The following is a 20,448-nucleotide window of genomic DNA, read 5'->3' as shown; positions in this document are numbered from 1 at the left end:
TTTCTAATTGATGATTATATCATTTATTTAAATACTAGGTATGAAAATTTAAATGTAAGAGTTTGATTTTACTGATATACTTAAGACTTAGGAATTTAAAAAATCTAGAAGAAAAATGTCAAGAGATCTTTAACTATGTTTAGCCTAATAAACATATAATTCTTCAGGTGAAATTTCAAAATTTTAATATTAAAGTAATTGCTAATATTAAAGTAAGTGTTACATTCGATGTAGGCTAATTGAGTATTTTATATTCATAAGGCATTTTATAACACTGGATTCCCAAACTCTGTTACATTGAACTTAGTGTTCCATAGGACCTGCATACTTCATAAATTTTTAGTCAAGATTTATAAAATGTAAGGAACCAGTATAAAAGCATAAAATAATCAGAATTGGGTCTCTTCAAAACGTAGTATCCTTTTTAAAAGGACTAGAATAATGAAAGTTATTGAAATTCAGCATTTATATATATATTCACAATGTATGTGCTTTTTATGCAATATGTGTTTTTATTTCATAAAATACCTGAAAACAGTAATTTAAATAATTATTATGTCTCCATCAAAACTTTGCACTACTGGTACTTTAAAATTATTGATCATTGAATATAAAGGAAAGAATATGCAGTTTGTTTGTTGTTTTTTTTGTTGCTTTTTTTTCATTTAAAAATTGACTTAATTGAAAAATCGAATACATTTTACAAACGAAAATTGTAAAAAAAACAACAACTTCCCACTGTTTTTTTTTTTCATATATGAGAAACAAATTGAAGATTTACTTAAATTATGATAATTTTTTTTGGTATTAATGATTAAATTTTAACCCTGATAGCAAAGATTTTGGGCCCAGTAAGGGCCCCAACTGGGCAAGCCCATGCTAACCATATGGGCCCCAAGTCCTTCCCCTTACTGGTCCCACACTGATTTCACAAGGGGATTTTCTGGGCCCACTGACTGAGCCCAGACTAAGCCCTAAGGGCCGTTCATTTCCCAATTGGGGCCCATGTGGTTAGTATGGGCAGGCCCAGTTGGGTACCGGGCCAAAAGTTTTGCTATCAGGGTACAGTTATTGTATGCAGCGTTTACATCAGTTTTTATATTGCTCGTAGAAAATTTTTATGATAAATTTAAAATATCAAAAATTTAGTTTTCATTATATATGTAAATAAAATATTATATCAGAAGAATCATCCTTATATATTGTATAACAATAAAACACTTGTTTTTATTTCATATCTATGTATATAAATACCGGTCTATTAAAACAAAATATTTTAATGTAAAAAAAAACAAAAAAAAAAAACGAAGCAATAAAAGTTTAAATTAAAAAAACAACAACATTTAATGAGTGTATTGTGTGTTTATAATGAAATGGGAGACTATCTGAACCAATTATAGTGAGCTCTTTTTTTTGTCTCCCCTTGAATTTCATTACGCAACGAGTTTCTTGGCTGACGGTCTCGTCCGAGATAAGAGCGAGGCGGGGAGGGCACTCGTTGCCAGTAGGACGAGAAGGGGGTAGGTGGTGGGACCTTAACTGCAAAAATTCAGACCGCCAGCCGACGCCCAGCAGTGAAACAATGGGGGGAATCTCTCTATCCCCTGCTACTTAAGGGCCCCATTCATCTAAGGGGGGTTATGATTGGGCGCATGACGGGGTAGGAAATGATAAAACTGCCCCGCACGATTATCCGGTTTCCCGTGCGGGCTCCTAACTCAGCTCAGGCCTGAACAGGTAGCTTTGCTGGCTGGGTATTATCAAAACAGGTTGTAGACAGTTGTAGTATATAAATATTTGTACAGATGGTGCTCAAGCAATGATAGGAATCATTTATCCAGCTACAAAACTACTAATATTCTTTGTATTTTGCATAGCCAAGCACAGTTTACTAAAAAAAAAAATATTCGCATAGCCCTATTTTAGTATTTAAAGTTAAGCACTTGAATATGATCAAATTGATTCTCCTTTTATAGTTGGCAACTAGATTCTATAACATTGCTAGTGCTGCAGCATAGGTATAGAAATAGAATTTGTATAAAAATATCTTTGGAAGATACATAATAATACATATATAGGTCTGTGTTCTGCAGGTAAACAAACGTAACTTACAAGCAAGAAGATTTATTTGTTCAATAACAATATTAGTTACATTGTGTCAACATAAATCATAACTAACATAACCATGATAATTCTACTTTTCTCATTTTGGTTCAAGAATTAGACCTAGTTATCTAGATTTACTAGATCTGTATTGCTATAGTAATAGTGTACATTACAGACAATCTAGAGGAGAGGGTAATTTACCGATTTCATGATAATAGTATTAATAGCAGATATTTAGATATGCATGCTGATAGGGCCGATAGGCCTATCTATAAAATTATAATCAAGACTTGTATAAACTTAATAAACCTAGTGATCCTAGTCCTTAGTATCTATTAATCTAAAATTCTAAATTGAAATTAATTTATTAAATATAAATCTCTAAACTGTCTAATGACTCTAATTCTAAACTCTGAAACTCTATTCTCTAATTCCTAATCATACTCTAACTCTAATCATGTCTAATCTAGATCTACCATCTACTCTACTAGTTCTTAAGTAGACTTATTTAGTATTAGTACTAGTCTAATACTATTACTAATTCAAGTGACTAAACTTCACTAAAGTGACTTAACTTGACTTAATAAAAGACAAGAGTGAAGAGTCTGAAGAGTTGACAAGACTAGTCTAATCATGATGATATTACTAATTTCTTCTTCTTCTTCATCGTTCTCATTGTTATGTTGGAGTGTTCATATGACTAAACCAATACATGAGATGAACTGCGCAGTGGTTTCCAAATCAGGGAGCTCTCCATATAGTTTTCTTTCTATTGGGGTGATTTGGGGCCAATGTCTTATACGGGCCTCTTGGTAGAGAGAGCAGTTTTGGAGGACGTGGTCGGCATTTTCTGGTGATACTCCACATGGGCAGATTTCACTGGTTCCAATTTTGAGCTTCCGGAACATGTGTTGTCGCATTCTGTTGTGTCCGGTCCTGAGTCGAAAGATTAGACGTTGGTCTTGTCGGGATAGCTTATAGTAAGCATCATCTTTCTTGTGATTTGGATGGGAGCTCGTCCATTTCTCATTTATTTTATCTACAATTAATTTCTTCATTTCTTCTGGATAGAGTGCAGAGTTTACTTGTGAGTTTGTTCTCCCACTCTTGGCGAGTGTGTCAGCCTTCTCATTTCCTGCTAGTTGTATGTGAGCTGGTATCCAATGAATAACAGTTTTTTTGCTGTTGTGGTTGAGCTTTGTGAGTGCTGTTCTGAGGTTTTTAATATAAGGGGAATCAGAGTTTTGCAGGCTTTGGAGGGTTGTTTTTGCGTCTGTTAGAAAGACAATCTGACTGTGAGGGGAACTTGGATGATTTGCTAGCATGGTAGCAGCTAGTGCTAGTGCTTCCCTTTCTGCTCTGTGACTGTCAGAGAGCTCTCCAGTTGCAAAGGATTTTTCTAGTTTTCCTCCATCTGGCCATTCGATAAGTATTCCAGCTCCTCCATTTGTGGTGGCTTTATGGGATGAGCCATCCGTGTAAACTCTGTGCCACTGATTGCTAGGGTAATTGGTATGTAGAAAACAGTTCACTATTTCCTTGAGCTCTGTTGGTCTGTAATCAGATTTTCTTTTTATGTTTTCAATATGGTCCCTTATAGTAGGAAGAGGGCTTTCGTCCCAGGGTGGAGATTCATTATAGTGTATCGAGGATTCCAGAGTAATTTTTTCAAGTTGGTGTTTCTTTTTTAGGTTTAGAGATTCCTGTATGAAATTGGTCCTTTTGAGACGGTTTTTTGTGCCAGTTTTGTGGATTTTTGTTCTGAGTGGGTGCCTCTCCAAGGTTTCCAATTTAGTGAATTGGGAAAGGATTTTTATTTCTCTTCTTTCATCCAGAGAGATCAGGGCAGCGGTTTCCTCCATAGCTCTTATGGGTGTTGTTTTGATTGCTCCTGTCATTATCCTGATATTACTAATGACATTTGACAGAGACTTTGACACTACTCTACTGTGTCATTTTGTGTCTACTAATGACTCTACTTACTGAAGTTATTGACTTGACTTAATCCTGTGCACTCCCAGGGGAGCATAGGGCCGCAACCACACCTCTCCACCGAACTCGGTTCTGAGCAGCTTTCTTCCTCTGCTCCCATGTCATTCCAGTACCCTCAGCTTCACTGATGACTGACCTCTTCCAGGTTTGCTTGAGTCTGCCCACTTTCCTCTTTCCTTGTGGGTTCCAGTCAAGTGCCTGCCTTGCAACATTGGTAGCTGGTTTTCGCAGGGTGTGTCCTATCCAGCTCCATTTTCGTTTTGTGATGTCTTGGGCTATGGGCTTTTGTCTAGTTTTCTCCCACAAATCAATAGTAGTTATCTTTTCTGGCCACCTAATTCCTAATATCCGGCGTAGGCAGCTGTTAACAAAGGTCTGGAGCTTTTCCATATTTGTTTTAGTGACTCTCCAAGTTTCTGAACCGTATAGAAGGACAGACTTAACGTTTGTATTATAGATTCGTATCTTTTTTGTTGTGTAGAGATAATGCCTTAGAGCGCCAGACAGTTTGGAGAGTTGAAAAGGCAAACCTAGCTTTATTGATCCGAATTAGTATATCATCATCATCTTTGCCGTCTTTACCAACTCTACTTCCCAGATATGTGAAGTGGTCCTTATCAAGGATATTCTCTCCCTGTAGCATGATTGGGTTCTCTTGTCTGTTGTTGATCCTCATAACTTCTGTTTTCTTTTTGTTGATTAGAAGTCGAGTCTTTTTCGCTATTTCTGAGAGTCTGGTCAGTTTGGTCTGAGCATTTTGTTGTGTATGGGAGAGGAGGCAGATGTCATTGGCGAAATCCAGGTCCTCTAAATGTTGTGTTAGCGTCCATTATATGCCGCTTTTATTATCTAAGACTGTCTGTCTCATGACCCAATCGATCACCAGCAAAAATATCAAGGCGAAAGCATACATCCCTGTCTTACTCCTGTTTTTACTTGAAAAGGGTTGGTCAGCTTACCATTGTGTACTTGGCATGATGAGTCATCATATAACTGTTTAATGATATTGGTGAATTTTGTTGAAATTCCGTAGTAATTCATCAGTCTCCAGATTACTTCTCTGTCAATACTGTCGAAGGCTTTCTCAAAATCAACAAAGGTCATGTACAGAGGAGATTGCCACTCGATAGATTGTTCTATGATAATACGTAGTGTAGCAATGTAGTCAGTGCATGATTTCTCTTTACAGAATCCAGCCTGTTCTGGTCTTAGTCTTTTGTCTAGGGCATCTTTTAGGCATTCCAATATTATCCTAGTTAAGACCTTGCTGAGGAATGACAGTAACATGATTCCTCGCCAGTTGTTGCATTGAGTGAGGTCACCTTTTTTGAGTAATTTAATTAGGTAGCCCAGTTTCCAGAATTTAGGGACCTTTTCTTGCTCCCAAATTTTGCATAGCAGCATTTCAGCTGATATTTTGGGGTCTGCTTTTAAAGCCTCTACTGGTATACCATCTGGGCCTGGCGCTTTTCCGTTTTTTGCATTCTTGATGGCCTTGATGATCTCCCCTTTATTTCTTCTGTTGTTGGGGGAATGAAGTTATTGACCCGACTCAAACTCAGAGGCTACTGTCTCTACTAAAGTACTATATCTAAAGTAAAGTGTAACTAAAGGACTAGAGTCTCTCTAGAGACTCTACTCTAGTCTAACTAGAGTCTAGTCATCTAGTACTACTAGATGATTGATCTAATCAAGATTTAATACTAGATATACTAAATCTACTTACTTACTATCTCAAAGTATCTGAGTAACTCTGGTCCTAGTCTCTAAGTATTAAGACCCACTAGCCTAGTGACTTAAGTCACCAAGTCTAAGTCTATTACTAAGTATTAATTATTAAGTCTATGGGAGGAGATAGATCTAAAGATTTATGATTTAGATCTAGATTAGTCCAGAGTGAAATCTAGTTACTGGTAAAAAGGTATTACTTTTAAGTATCCCTAGTCAGCCCTAGTAACTAGATCTCTACTAGTATAAATCTAGTCTCTAGACCATGCTAACTTTTATTAACTTTTAAGTAAAACTCCCACAAGACATTCTCTTTGAGGATTTAACAGAAGGCAGGAAAGCTGCAGGTCATTCATTTTTAAGGTATACTTGTGTACATTGTATGCAAGTGCAACATGAAGCTCTTCAAAATCATTTAGAAGAAAGAGGTGCTGGAAAGATTAATATGGAGATTAAGCATTAAGAAGGGTCCCTGATTGTAAATGGCATACACACCAAAGGTAGAAAGAAGGGTGAAAATGCTGCAGTATCTGGTGATTACAGATGCCCAACCTGTCAACGCAGCTGTGTATCAAGGATAGGCGTGTATGGCCTATTTAATTACATGAGAAGTTGCAAAGAGAAAAGATTATCTTATAAGATGTCACAGAATCATAATCTTATTACTTATTAAGTTGAAAAATAATCTAGATCTAGTCTAGACTCATAATCACACAAGATACACATTCCCAATTTACTTAAATTTATGATTTTAGTTCTTTGGTTAGTTAAGAAACTAGCAATAAATTTTACAACTCTGTACTTTGCACCTTAAGCAAAATTTAGGATAGATCTAGACTATCTAAATCTAAATTTTGCAAGTCTTGTTGGAAATAAAGATTAAAATATATAGAGTTTATGCCCTAGATCTAGTGAAACCTAGTCTGAACCTGTTGCAGATTGGCAGGGATTGTAGAGACAGGCCAAAGCACATCTTATAGAGCTATAATCTAGTCTATCTACCACACGACCAGGCAGCCATATAGTTTTGAATGGCTTGGCAGTCTACCCTCCAGATCTCTAGATCTAGAATTTGCGATCTAGTAAATTTATAATTTTATACTGTCTAGAGTTTATGTACTACTCTACTCAACCTACCCTGACTACAACTTGTACTGTAGGTCAGGTGATAGTTAAGGTCTTAAGGCCAGGCTTTAAGCAGATGAAAGTTTGAGGATCATGTAATTATGTGCTGTTTGAAGTATTAGCTGCCTGGTCTTGTGGTAGGTATACATGATGGATTATGGTCTGACATTAGCTCATCCCCACCTAATGCGAAGACAACTTTTGCCAGCAGTGGATTCAAGATGTTAAATTTATACTTGTGTGTTCAAATTGTTGAGACAAGCAGAAACAGCTAACCATTGTCTATCAAAATGTAAAATTGTTAAATATCTTTGTATGTATTTATAATGTTCTAGATGGTTTTTTTTTCAGATTTTTACATCTTTATGGATTCATATCAAAAAAAAAATTTTCACATACTTTATTGTAATTTTATGTGGAGTAACTCATTTAAAAAAAAAATACAGGGTGCGTCAAAAAAATGTATATACACACTTTAAACTGTCATAGACAAATTATTTCCCATTCTAAAATGCTAAATTTCTGGACATGGAGAGCTTAATGTCCAATTGGAAAAACTAATGTGAGTAATGTTCAAACTGGTAGCCTTCAGCATCAATACATTGCTGAGTCAACATAAATTCCATAGTCCGTACATCGTACCAAAAAGTCCACTGAGATTTATGCGCACCCGCCTGAATCTCATTCCACAGTGTGTCCAGGTGATGTGGTTTACGTTTGTACACCTCATCTTGAACTGTGCTCCATAAGAAGAAATCCAGCGGAGTGAGATCTAGAGATTATGCAGGAAACTCGATTGGTCCCCTGCGTCCTATCCACTCGCCAGGCACATTGGGATCCAGGTATGCTCGTACGTCCCTATGATAGTGTGGCGGGGCGCCATCTTGTTGGAAATAAAACTCATCATTATCGAATAATGCACAAATGGCAGGGAATATGGAGTCAGAAAGCATTGTTAGGTACGTTTCTCCAGTAACAGTACCTTCAAAGCGGAAAGGCCCAATGAGACAAACCACACCACACATTTACACCAGGCAATTTCACAGCCTTTTCAACTGTAATCCGAGGATTATCTTCAGCCCAGTACTCACAATTGTGCCTATTGACAGTTCCATTGAGTTTGAATTGGGCTTCATCCGACCAAATTATGCCACCCATAAATCCAGAGTCACATCTCACCCTCTCCTGAACCCATTCACAAAATTCTAACCTTCGATCTGGATCGTCGTCACTTAGCTGTTGCACCAGCCTTGCAATGTACAAACGAAACTTGCCTTTCCTCAGAATGTTTAGCACAGTACTAGCACTTACATCACTCTCACGTGCCGCTTGCCTCAACGATTTTTGAGGTGAACGCTGAAACAGTTTCAAGACGGCAGTTGTGGACTCATCATTTGTAGCTGTACGAGGTTGCCCTGATCGACCTTTATGCACATCACAAACTGTTCCATGAACATTACTCACATTAATCACATTTATTTTTCCAATTGGATATTAAGCTTTCCATGTCCAGAAATTGAGCATTGTAGAACGGGAAATAAATTGTGTATGACAGTTCAAAGTGTGTATAATTTTTTTTGACGCACCATGTATATATCATAAATATAAAACATAATAAAATTTGTTTAAATTATAAATATATTTTATGAAATTTTTTTTTTCTAGATAGATTGTTTTGGTTTTCTATAAACACATTATGGCTTCATCTGAAAATGACAAGCTGGAATACCCCAAATTCAAATGGGTGGATATTACTAAAGAGTTCTTTACAGCAAGCTCTTTTTTACATTTAGGTGAATTAGTCCATGATTGCTCGTAAGTTGAAATTCATTTGTTTTTATATTTTTTGGTGTTTTAAAGAACAGATTTTTTGTTTGATTTTCTTCCATTAGTGATATGTTCCCAAAAAGGGGATACATTTAATTGACTAATGAGGAACCCAACTAATATAAAACAAATTCATTATTATTTAATTTCTGAGTTATTGTGATATTGAAGTTAGTATAAAATATGATATTGAGTTTGACAATTTATTAACCTTTAAAATGGCAAAAGCAAAATGTAAGATTAGCTAATTTAAAATTATTATTTGTCTAGTCAGTAATTTCTTTGAAAAATTTGAATATAAAGTATAAATATATAAAGTGGCCCACCTTGGTATGCTCAATAATACAATTGATACTCATCTTACTTTAAAACAAATATTTTATGTTGAAAATGAAGTAGATTCTGTGTAAGCAAAAATAATCTGTCTTTCTGAATTATTAAAACTTTTCAAATGATATTTTAAATTCCTGATTCATTTTAACATTGTTTTTCTTATAGCTGTAAATCAACTTTTGATTATTTTATTTAGTGAGTAATTTTTTGGGTTTACAATAATTTACTATCTATTTTGACAAGTTTTGGATTGTTTGAGGCCATGTCAGCGATAGAAATGATGGATCCTAAGATGGATGCAGGAATGCTGTGTAATCAAATTAAAAGAAAAGTCCTGACATTAGAGCAATCAATAGAAGTAATACTTTCATTTTCATAATGCTAAAACATTTATCAATTAATTTAGACTTGTCAGTAAAAGTAATGCTCATGCAAACAAATGTTCTCAAAATATTTAAATATTAAATTGCTTTTTTAAACATCTATTTTAGGAAGGGTGTTTACGTATAAAAGACTTAAGTTATCGTGAATTGATTGGAATAATGGATGCATCATTAGCTTGTCTGGTAAGATTTTAAAAGAAAGTTATTTAAAAATATTTGTTAAATTTATTTGCACTAAATATAAATAATGAATACTTAAGTATGTATATATATATATCTTCAGGTGACTTGGATAGAGGGCCATTCATTAGCTCAGACTGTCTTCACCAATCTCTACCTACACAACCCTTACATCATTGAAGACAGAGTGCTGAAAGCTTTCTGTATCATCATGTTAAAGATTGTGGATCATATAAGGGAACGAATCAACAGGGCTGGAACTGTTGAAGAGGTTCAAAAATTAAATATTTTATATAAGTTGACAGATAAATCTAAAACTTTTTGAAGGTCTTTAGCATTAGAAAACAAATCAAATTAAATGTTTTGTATCACAATAAACACATTAATTTAATTTAAGAGTGTCAGTAGGGATCACTACCTTTTTTTTTGTGTATACAAAAATCTTAAATGGCAAGTATCTTTCACAATCCAGTGTAGTGCCTGGCTTGCTCATAATGGTTAATCCCAGTGACAATGCTCTGACAGGTGAAGGCAGAGAAAACTGGGCACTTCTGTTTTTTTCAACCCATTAAGATGATTTATCTAGAGGTGGGGGTACTTAGATTACAAATCTCTGGCTTCAGAAGTTGATCCCCTTTTGACATTTGGAATATATCATTGATGGTATTCTCCCCAATAGAAAAGTCATAGACCTTTCACTAGCTTGTGACCCTACTTAAGTCAAACTGTGATAGTCATAGACCTTTCACTAGCTTGTGCACCCTACTTAAGTCATAGACCTTTCACTAGCTTGTGCACCCTACTTAAGTCAAACTGTAGTTGTCATAGACCTTTCACTAGCTTGTGCACCCTACTTAAGTCATAGACCTTTCACTAGCTTGTGCACCCTACTTAAATCATAGACCTTTCACTAGCATGTGCACCCTACTTAAGTCAAACTGTAGTAGTCATAGACCTTTCACTAGCTTGTGCACCCTACTTAAGTTAATCTGTGGTAGTTATTAGAGATAACATATTGCGAATGGAAAAATCGATTGAGTGCTACTCAGGGTACTAGCATATTAAAAATTTACATGAGCAGCTGCTTTTGCCAACTTCCCATCTTTTCCAGTTTTAGATGATCTGGACTAAATTGTATTCTCAGAAATGACTTAGGCTGGAAAGCATACTGTTATTGAGGTCACTCTACTGTGGTGCATCTTATGGTACCAATGAACAGTCCCCTATGAATTTAATTAATTTACAATGCCATTAACAAGTGTCATATGACCAAACAAGTTTTGCTTCTTTTGCAGGAAGATTTCCAGCCAATGTCATATGGATTCAAAATGGCTGGAGATGTTTCTGAATCGAGAGCCTTGGGAATGATTAAAGAGGTGGAAGAAGAATTGGGAAAGATAAGAAAAGTAAGGGTTTGTATTTTTTAGAGCCTGATTTGACATTATTTTTATTTTTTTATTTTTGTTAGGTACTTAACATTTCCCTAAATTAAAAAAACATAACTACAATTATATTTGTTTTTTTTTAGATCAATTATATCTGATAATGTTGTATACTAATTATTGTTAACTCAGAATATTTATTGTTATAGTACGTTTATTTAAAAAAAAATAACATGTTTTCATTTTAAAAAGAGAGATTGATTGCACAATTTGTTAGTGAACTATTTTATGGTTGTAGAATACCAGAAGTAAAGCAGGAGAAGAAAGATCAGAAGTACAGAATGAGCAGGTATGGGCCAAGTAATCATTTTTTTTTTACATTCACAATGTAGGACTCTAAGCTGATGTCTGATGCCCTTTAAGTAAAATGTATATTTATATAATTAAATTCTATTCTTACAATTATGTTAGGATATATTTTGTTAGGCAGATATATGCTTAGATTTTATAAAGAAATAACATTTATTGTTAAGATTTAATCTCAACATTTCTAAACTGGTCACTTTAAAGAAAAATGTAAAGTATTAAAACAATATTTAAGTGGATGATGACATTTATTTTACACATAATGGACTTCCCTGCAGACATTTTGTAGATAAAGAATCTTGTTATTGTTATCTGTTATATATTTACAATGGCCCTTACTAACTGGTTCATTCATTACTAATTCTCCCACTTGGAATGGAAAGTATGAAAATTTAACCTGCTATTACTTGTCTTGTGCCTAGACCATCAAAGAACCTTTCACAATCTAAACAACAGTGGTTAATTTTCCCCAGCACAATTTTTTATTTGCAGTTTTGCATTTGTATAAAAATCTTTTTTTTTTATATATAAAAACTTATCAAATATTTTGTGTAGTGAAAGTAAACACAGGGTGTTCAATGCTGGTAATTATATAGAGTGATAGCTTATGTCTTTAAAGATTTCTATTTGTGTCTTGCAGCACCAGTTAGTTACGGCTGTTCATGTCAGACTTCAATTTTACAAGCTATTCTATTCTACTTTGTTATCATTTGCTAAAGAGAAGGTAAGTAATCATTGTGCTGGTTAACCCTGTTTTAATGTCAATGTAGCACCAGACTCACTTTACTATATCTATGGTTAACTGTTGTAGAATGAAAAAAAACAACAACTAAGCTGCACTGATATGGTCAGCTGTAGAAGTATACTAAACTGTACTGATGTGGTCAGCTGTAGATGTATACTAAACTGTACTGATATGGTCAGCTGTAGAAGTATACTAAACTGTACTGATGTGGTCAGCTATAGAAGTATACTAAACTACTAATATGGTCAGCTGTAGAAGTATACTAAACTGTACTGATGTGGTCAGCTGTAGATGTATACTAAACTGTACTGATATGGTCATCTGTAGAAGTATACTAAACTGTACTGAATGGTCATCTGTAGAAGTATACTAAACTGTACTGATATGGTCAGCTGTAGAAGTATACTAAACTGTACTGATATGGTCAGCTATAGAAGTATACTAAACTACTGATATGGTCATCTGTAGAAGTATAATAAACTGTACTGATTGGACAGCTGTAGAAGTATACTAAACTATACTGATGTGTATTAATGTGTCCCTTCCATTATTTTGTTATTACTTACTATCTTTTCCTGAAAGTTATTATTTCGTGTGTATAAATGTAAAAAATAAAATGAATAGATATATTAATAGTAATGTAATTAAAGTCAATTTGTCCTTTCTTAGTGTGAAGGCATCCCTGTGGTTAAGAAAAATCTCTCACAGATGTCAGAGCTGATTCCAACAATGATAGAAACTGTATCTCTTGGCATTCAAGAAGAATCTCCTCCAGCCTCAAAAAATGGTTTGATACTTTGACATTGACTCATGAAGACATTTACCCAGTTTAACAACTTGTTTCTATTATATTAGTACTCAATCTCCAGAAATTTATCTTTTTTTTTTTATTATTACTTCCAGATTATCCAACGATTAGTGGATTTGAACCATTAATTAATCAGCGTCTCCTGCCACCAACTTTTCCTCGGTATACAGTCATAAAACCTAGATTAGATTCAATGAATTACATGACTAGTTTGGTGCAGAAGATGTCATTTATTACAACAGTACCAGACCTGGGATATTTACACAATATATTGGTAAGTAGTTACATTATCATTTTAAAGGTATTTGCACAATATATTGGTATGTAGTTAATACATTATTTTATTTGTTTGCCTTTTAAATTCAAAAGTTTTTTTGTTTCTCTAAGGATGCATTTATGGAATTCAGTAAAAGTTCTCCATGTGTATTGTCTAGGTCAATACTACAAGTAAGTCAATGTATATGCTCTTTGAACTTAAAACATTTCTCTAAATATGAGTATGAAATGTAAATGTTTGAGCTGTTTTAAGTCATGTTTCTCACTTTTGTGTGATTCCAGATGATGCTGTTACCACCAAATAGACGAGTGTTTGGTACTCACTCTATGGTGGATACATTGAAAGAAACTGTTCGAGGTTTTATTGCTCCTCCTGGTCTGTCACCCAAGTAAGTCTCACGTTGACTGGTTAGTTGGTGCCTGGCCTCTGGTTACTTATATTGTTGCTCTAGGACTGTATGCCTTTGCTATGAATATAGTGTGATCTGACCCCTTAATGATCACATGCAATGTGGAACCTTCAGACTAGGTTTGAAGAGCTCCTGGTCCATGTCTACAGTGAGAAATTCTTCTATGGTTAAAGGGATTATGGGATGCCTTACCATTCTGATTCCCCCGAATTGAACATTTTCAAAGATAAGTTGATAAAAAAATTAACTTTTTTTTTTTATTATAAGTGTTCTGATAATTTATTTTTTCAGATCTTCCATCTACAATCATCCTCAGGCCAAAGAATACATTGACGCCCTAATGTCCAGAGCAGTGCGTCCATTTTGCATATTGTTTCAGATAACTGGTCACAACAGAGCCAGACAAAGAGATAAATGGGCCAACATTTTGGAGGATTTATCAAATCTTCAGGAAGAGGTTAGAGGTCATTGAATACTGATTTTTATAGCCCATAAAAGAATGCCGTGTGGTAAAGTGAATTGATTTCTCTTCTTTCAATTTAAAGAATAACTCTAAAATTTAAATGTAGCACAATAAAAAGTCATAGTTGTAAAAATTGGTGAAATAAATTCATAAAAATAACAGCTGATTAGTACAATATGTTTCTAAATTAGAAACAAAAATGTAAACCAGAAAGAGCTTCCACATATAAATTATTTTTTTTTGGCAAGTTATTTGCTTCCTTGACTTCTACAAAATATAATTATCTTATGTGCTTAATTCATAAAAATTGATACATTATACCTATATATTATTAATGAAACCTTAATACATTCTTGTTGTTTTTATCCTTTTTTTTAATTTTATGTGGACGTTAATTACTAATTAATATTAATTTAGAGATAAAATTTGAAAACATTGTGGGATCTGTGACAGAGCAGCATAAGCCTCTTTCAAGTTTGAATCCACATGTTTCCATGGAGGTTTTAATTGGGATTTGACTTGAGAGCTGAGTTGTGTTAGCTGAGTGCCCAGCACACAGACCTTGTTCAAGATTCCCTCCCCCATGCCCCTACACAAGTGATTTTACTAGAGTGCACTGCATGTTACAGCATGAAAGGGAGGTTATAGAAAAGCAAGTAAAAAAAAACCTCTTAGTAATTGAAAGATATATTTTTTTGTATTCTGTATCTATTATATTCAATATTCATTACCTCTTAAATATAATTTTACATTTTTCAGGCTGATAAAGTTGATGCTTATCTGCACACATTGCTGATAAAAACAGAAAAAAATCGCAATCACCTGGCTTGCTTTGGGACCTGGGTACTTTATCATACACTGAATGCCATGATCAATTATACAATTTCAGGCTTTGAATTAGAACTATATGCTATCTTTGAATACCATTATATTTATTGGTGAGTCAAACATTTAACTGAAACTCAATTTTTTTATCAACCCTTTTTGTATCTCAACTATTTTCATGGTTGAAAGTTCTATAACTTCATGTATGTTATCTTGTTCTCAGGTATTTGTATGAAATTCTGTATGCATGGCTGGTTTCAACATTACATAGAGCTGATAGTTTTCTTTTGGATGCAGAGAATGCACCAGGTAATCCTCCCCCCCCCCCCTTTTTTTTGTTTTTGGCTGTGTGTATGGTAGTGTGATTTCATACAACATTTCTTTTTTTCTTAGTTCTACAGAGTGTGCACACATTTCATATACCTAAAGAAGCATACACAGAAATACTAACCATTAGGTTCCCATTGACATCAGTCTAAGTCTCCTAGCATTTTCATGTGTGTTTCTGACTGGTGATGTTACCTGATTCATCAAGATGTTGAAGACAAAAGTATGGTCAATCCAAGTGAAGAAATGAAGCTGCATGAATGTATTCACTCACAGCATTTCCATTCAAAATACACATTTCCTTTCCTCTACGTTACCACCACACTGAACTGCAACCTTAAAAGCCCACTAGCTGCTTCTGACTGGAAAATGTATCAACAGTCTCATGGATGACTTTGCTTTACTTTTAATTTGAAAGACATTGTTGAAAAAGGACCTTGTTGAATGGTTGGCTGGTCTTGTGGTATGCTCACTGGACATCTAGATGATGCTGGGTTCATACCCTCATCCTGCTGGAGGTTTGGACTAGGGAGTAGACTAGCAAGTTGCGCATGTTCTGCAACATCAGTGGGTGACTAATTAGAATACTAAAAAAGCCACATCTGTCAAATCCTTATTTGATGAATAATGACCCTTGCCACATCTTGTTTGATAAATCTACAGCAAACATTACCCTGAGTTATGTTCAGGGATTCTTGTGTGATATTGGGGTTAGAATTTCATGAGGCATCACTGGACAGACTGAGCACATCTGCACTTTTTTAAATATAATGTGGATGTTCTTTTACTCGGCACTACATCAAAAAAAATAATTTTGTCTTTGCAAAAACATTTTTTACATGGTAAAATGTTTAACATTATGTAGGGATGCCTACAGCTGTTTTGGATTTCTACAAGGTCATCTTTAGCTTTGAAAATTCTTCAAAGATAGGTGCACACAAATTTTGGGCCCACTTTTTGAAAAACTATATTTCAGATATGTATGTAAGTAAAGTAAAAAGTAAAGTTCCCCTTTCAGACCTTGTGATCTTTAGGGATATGATGTAAAGATCATCTTTCTCTGTGGCCCACACTTAACAAAGGTGTCATGTGGCCAGCACAATGACGAACAGCCTTTACTTTTTCCCTATTAATGTCAGGTATCCAATAGAACTGGGTGGACTTAGAGGTGTCATAAAGATCCCAAAATTAGTAATTCCAAGATTCAAACCCTCACCCTTTATTTTGGAAGCCAGGTGTTTTGCCATTTTGCCACTGCGACTCCTTTGTAAGTAAAAGACTGATTGTTCACACATTGTATTGTTTGTTAGTATGATAAAGTTATCAATATTGCAGACATGTCATTGAAAGGAAGAAATAGTAAAAAAATAAAGAAGAAAAAAAGAACTAAAACCTTGACCAGAGAACTAACCATTGCCCAGGCATATCAACAAATGTTTGGAGGATACTATAAGGTAGATCTTCTTAAGAATACATTACAGAGTGTATGGTAGCTGAGTGTTAATGTGATAAGATGAAAAGCCCAAGTTAAATCCCTAAAGCTGACATTTTATGATCTCTGCTTGTCATTTAAGATTTAAAAGCTGTCTGAAAGTAAGTTGCACTGATAGCATAATACTATCATTTTCCACTCAAACATGTAAGTTTAATTTGCCATTGGGCAAGCTCTGTCTTGAAAGGAAATAAACATATCACTTTTTATAGCTAAATTTATTTATACCTGCATTTATTATAGTTTGCAGGTCTAGATGCATAAACACAGAAAAAATCAACATAGCAAGTGTTTTTAACAGTTTTTCTTTTTTTTCTAAATTCCTTGAAGACATAGTTACCTGATTGTTAGATAATATATAGAAAGATTTTTGTTTGCTGTGAGATGTCTATCTAAAGTAGCATGGCCTAAAACATAGTCTATACAAATTGTTACTTATCATGTATAAATATCATTAGATCTTTCCACTTAATGTATTAAACTTATTTTTAGGCTGTAATTGGATTCCAGCTTTGTGGAAAACTGAAGATTCCTGAGTTTAGATTTGACAGTGAAGAAGTTCGATATGCTCATAGATTTGCACCATTTAGTAATGTATTGACACCACCAATGGTTCATTATGCTCAGTATAAAGTAAGCCTAGATTTTTTGTTGTTTTTATTCAAATTAGTTTGTATATTATATTTGATTATTTTTGTTTAAAGTTGGGTTTAATTAAAGTCAACAAAGTCAGTAGGCCTGAGTCAAAGTAAGTGAGCTTGTCTAATCATTCTCTTCATTAGAAATAGGTTCAATATTATAAGCAAACTAAATTGGCTGGTTTTGAAAAGTACACATGTTTGTTTTGATATATTAGGAAATGTCAGACCTCCGACGCTATGATCCCCAACCCAGTACAGTGGAAATGTTTAGCTCAGCATGCAAATGTTTCTGTCAAGCAAAGGATCTGCTAGAGACAATCAGTCCTCTAACTGATGAGGTGAGTGTATCAGTCCTCTAACTGATGAGGTGAGTGTATCAATCCTCTAACTGATGAGGTGAGTGTATCAGTCCTCTAACTGATGAGGTGAGAGTATCAGTCCTCTAACTGATGAGGTGAGTGTATCAGTCCTTTAACTGATAAGGTGAGTGTATCAGTCCTCTAACTGATAAGGTGAGTGTATCAGTTCTCTAACTGCTGAGGTGAGTGTATCAGTCCTCTAACTGATGAGGTGAGTGTATCAGTCCTCTAAGTGATGAGGTGAGTGTATCAGTCCTCTTACTGATGAGGTGAGTGTATCAGTCCTCTTACTGATGAGGTGAGTGTATGAGTTAATTTGTTTTTCTTAAGTGGTTTCAAGATTAACTACAAATAAATACTAACTTTTCTATAGAATTTGATTTTACACAAAATATTCTTTTTCTTCTTATTTTTCTTCTTTTTAATCAATGTGTAATTTCTGAGATTTAATAGATTGATGTTATTTTCAAATGTTAATTATAGATTCAGACAGTCATAAAAATAGCAAAAATCAATTTTGTTGTGATGAAGCTTGCAGTTGGTGGTCATAAGGAGAACTCTATGGTAGGCTATGGAGTTTGTTTGTAAATTTGTTATATCTATGTCAGTCTATAGGGTTAACAACTTTTTTTTCCTGTTAGACTACATGATTGGATTTGTTTATCTCTGGAAGGCTACAGGGTTGGATTTGTGTATCTATGTAAAGCTAGAGGGTTGGATTTATGTACCACTGTTAGGCTAAATAGTTGGATTTGTTTATCTATGTAATGCTTGGATATGTAAATCTATTGTAGACTTCAGAGATTGGGTGATGTTTTATCTTCTTGTTTTTTTAGTTCACATTTTGTTGCTGCTGTTTTCTTCCTTATTTCCTTTGATTGTTCATGGGCCCAAATGTCATTCATTTATTTTGTTTCTTTTTAGGTGCCTCCTGAATTTGACTTTTCCCAACACAGAATTTTTCCTGTGATTAAAATGGTTTGATTTAGTTGTCTATTTATTGTCTGCTACAAAGAGTTTCTATTTAAAAAGTTTCGATAAGTTTCTGTTATAAAGATTGTTTTAGAAAAAAAAAAAATCAACTTTATAAAATTTAATATTGCTGTGGACAGCTTGTTTTAAATCTGTTTACATTGTTTTAATGAAAAAGCAAAAGCTTACATATTTGTTCAACTTTTTATCTTTCATTGCTAGTACTTTATATTGGATTGTAAGTTTTATCTGTTAAGTTTATCAATTTTCCTTGATTTGTGAAAAAGTATTTCTTCTATTTGATATCTGTTCCCATTAAAACTAAAGAAACATTTTGATCTCTATGATTGTTTAAATGTCTTTGAAACAAATAAATTGTTGTACAGTCAACACTAGTTATGTTTTGGATTGTTTAAATAAATCAAACACTTACCATACATCATGTACACACTTTCAGCCTTGATTATTAATTACAAAATAATTATTTGTATAACAGTCCCACTTTTTCATCCTGATGAGCTGTATCAGTCCTCTAACTGATGGGGTGAGTGTATGTATGCTGAAAAAATTCTACTCAGCCACTACAGTTACTTCATTTTGGGTTACTGTATAAAAATTTTCATTTCTAAAATGTTAAGTTTTCTATATCTGTTCATACATTTTATTTTAATACTTTCTTATTGCTAAAATGTTTGATTCAAACTTTATACAATGAGAAAACTTTGCTGTTGAGCTCAACACACTACTTAGTTTTAAGTCACTTGGTTTTAAAAGTTGATCAATAAAAGATCATTTCAAGACCCTTGGCATTAGCCAATTGCACACATCAGAAGGTCAAGGTCTTGCCACTTTGCTCAGATTCTTTCATTGAGTTCTCTGTCATTTAGCTTGATTTTCATCTCTACTTTCTTGAGAGAGTAGAACTCACTGTCTTTGAGAGTGTACCAGACTATACCATCAGCATAGTGAGACTGTCCCTGTGAGTACCAGGCTGTGTGATAGACTCCATTCAGTTGACTGTAGAAACAACTGTTGTACCACCAGCCACCCTGGCAGGAGAGAAAGATGAACCTAAGTACAAGTTGATAAAAGGTTCAAAGCAGAGGAAATGAAACTTTGCAAGTCTTTTTTTTGTGTGTGTGCTATGTTGCTTTGGATTTAAATAAGATTAGATTGAGCAATAAAACAATCAGCTATCTTTGTTGTAGTCAAATATTTGGGCAGTTTTCATGGAAAGTTTAAAACAAAAAAATAGGCATTAAAAATAAGTCTTTACCAGATCTAGTGGTGATGCAAAATTGATTAGCAAAATATTTCTATAAAATTAGAACAATTGTATTCTTTGAGTCATATCCAATATTTCTTTTGTTTACTGAAACTATAGATTTATCCTCAATATATTGTCAGCAAATTCAACTACTTCCAAATGCGTTTAATTCACTGCTGTGCTTATTGAAATACAAAATAGATCTATATCACAAAAACAAAACTGTCTAGAGACATTTCATTTTATAGTTATAGAGAAACTCATGACTGGACAATGTTTTTAATATTATTTCTAGTTATTACAGTTATTGAGAGGAGGTGCAGTGGCTGAGTGGTAAAGTGCTTGACTTCCAAACTGGGGGTCCTGGGTTTAAATCCAGCTCATATGGGTACCAGACATCAAATGGGGAAAAGTAAAGGTGGTTGGTCGTTGTGCTGGCCA

At 34.2% G+C, this 20,448-nt stretch overlaps 3 protein-coding genes across 6 annotated transcripts in view; 1 reads left to right on the top strand and 2 right to left on the bottom strand.

Annotated features, from left to right (window-relative positions):
- The first annotated feature begins 2,119 nt into the window (after nucleotides 1-2,119).
- LOC106061242 (N-alpha-acetyltransferase 35, NatC auxiliary subunit-like) lies at nucleotides 2,120-19,130 on the top strand. 3 transcript variants are annotated; one of them, XM_056041980.1, is made up of 20 exons: nucleotides 2,120-2,298; nucleotides 8,621-8,766; nucleotides 9,355-9,469; nucleotides 9,603-9,677; nucleotides 9,778-9,945; nucleotides 10,970-11,080; nucleotides 11,355-11,405; nucleotides 12,042-12,146; nucleotides 12,837-12,954; nucleotides 13,071-13,249; nucleotides 13,363-13,422; nucleotides 13,534-13,640; nucleotides 13,953-14,118; nucleotides 14,884-15,062; nucleotides 15,173-15,258; nucleotides 16,612-16,730; nucleotides 17,261-17,401; nucleotides 17,625-17,747; nucleotides 18,252-18,332; nucleotides 18,693-19,130. In XM_056041980.1, the coding sequence occupies exons 2-20, from the start codon at nucleotides 8,648-8,650 to the stop codon at nucleotides 18,750-18,752; spliced, it is 2,163 nt and encodes a 720-aa protein (XP_055897955.1). In that variant the 5' UTR covers nucleotides 2,120-2,298; nucleotides 8,621-8,647; the 3' UTR covers nucleotides 18,753-19,130. The 3 variants fall into 3 exon arrangements, with proteins under 3 accessions (XP_055897955.1, XP_055897961.1, XP_055897949.1); XM_056041986.1 differs by having other exon boundaries at nucleotides 2,121-2,298; nucleotides 8,617-8,766; nucleotides 12,063-12,146; XM_056041974.1 differs by having other exon boundaries at nucleotides 2,121-2,298; nucleotides 8,617-8,766.
- Nucleotides 4,550-8,646, bottom strand: LOC106074981 (uncharacterized). The gene is made up of 5 exons (XM_056022540.1): nucleotides 8,643-8,646; nucleotides 7,981-8,393; nucleotides 6,196-6,257; nucleotides 5,058-5,617; nucleotides 4,550-4,905 (listed from the first exon to the last, which is right to left on the bottom strand). Exons 1-5 carry the CDS (start codon nucleotides 8,644-8,646, stop codon nucleotides 4,550-4,552), a joined length of 1,395 nt encoding a protein of 464 aa, XP_055878515.1.
- LOC106067505 (angiopoietin-1-like) overlaps nucleotides 15,172-20,448 on the bottom strand; it is a 57,596-nt gene continuing 52,319 nt past the window's right edge. For both annotated transcript variants that reach the window (XM_056041998.1, XM_056042005.1), the window contains exon 12: nucleotides 15,172-19,789. In XM_056041998.1, coding sequence (XP_055897973.1) covers nucleotides 19,595-19,789 — 195 coding nt within the window. In that variant the 3' untranslated portion in view covers nucleotides 15,172-19,594. The remainder of the gene's footprint in view (nucleotides 19,790-20,448) is intronic.

The sequence above is a fragment of the Biomphalaria glabrata genome, chromosome 1 (genome assembly GCF_947242115.1).
Source record: "Biomphalaria glabrata chromosome 1, xgBioGlab47.1, whole genome shotgun sequence".
NCBI lineage: Eukaryota > Metazoa > Mollusca > Gastropoda > Planorbidae > Biomphalaria > Biomphalaria glabrata.
Note: the sequence above shows the minus strand (reverse complement) of the source record. Positions and strands in the feature narration are given on the sequence as shown.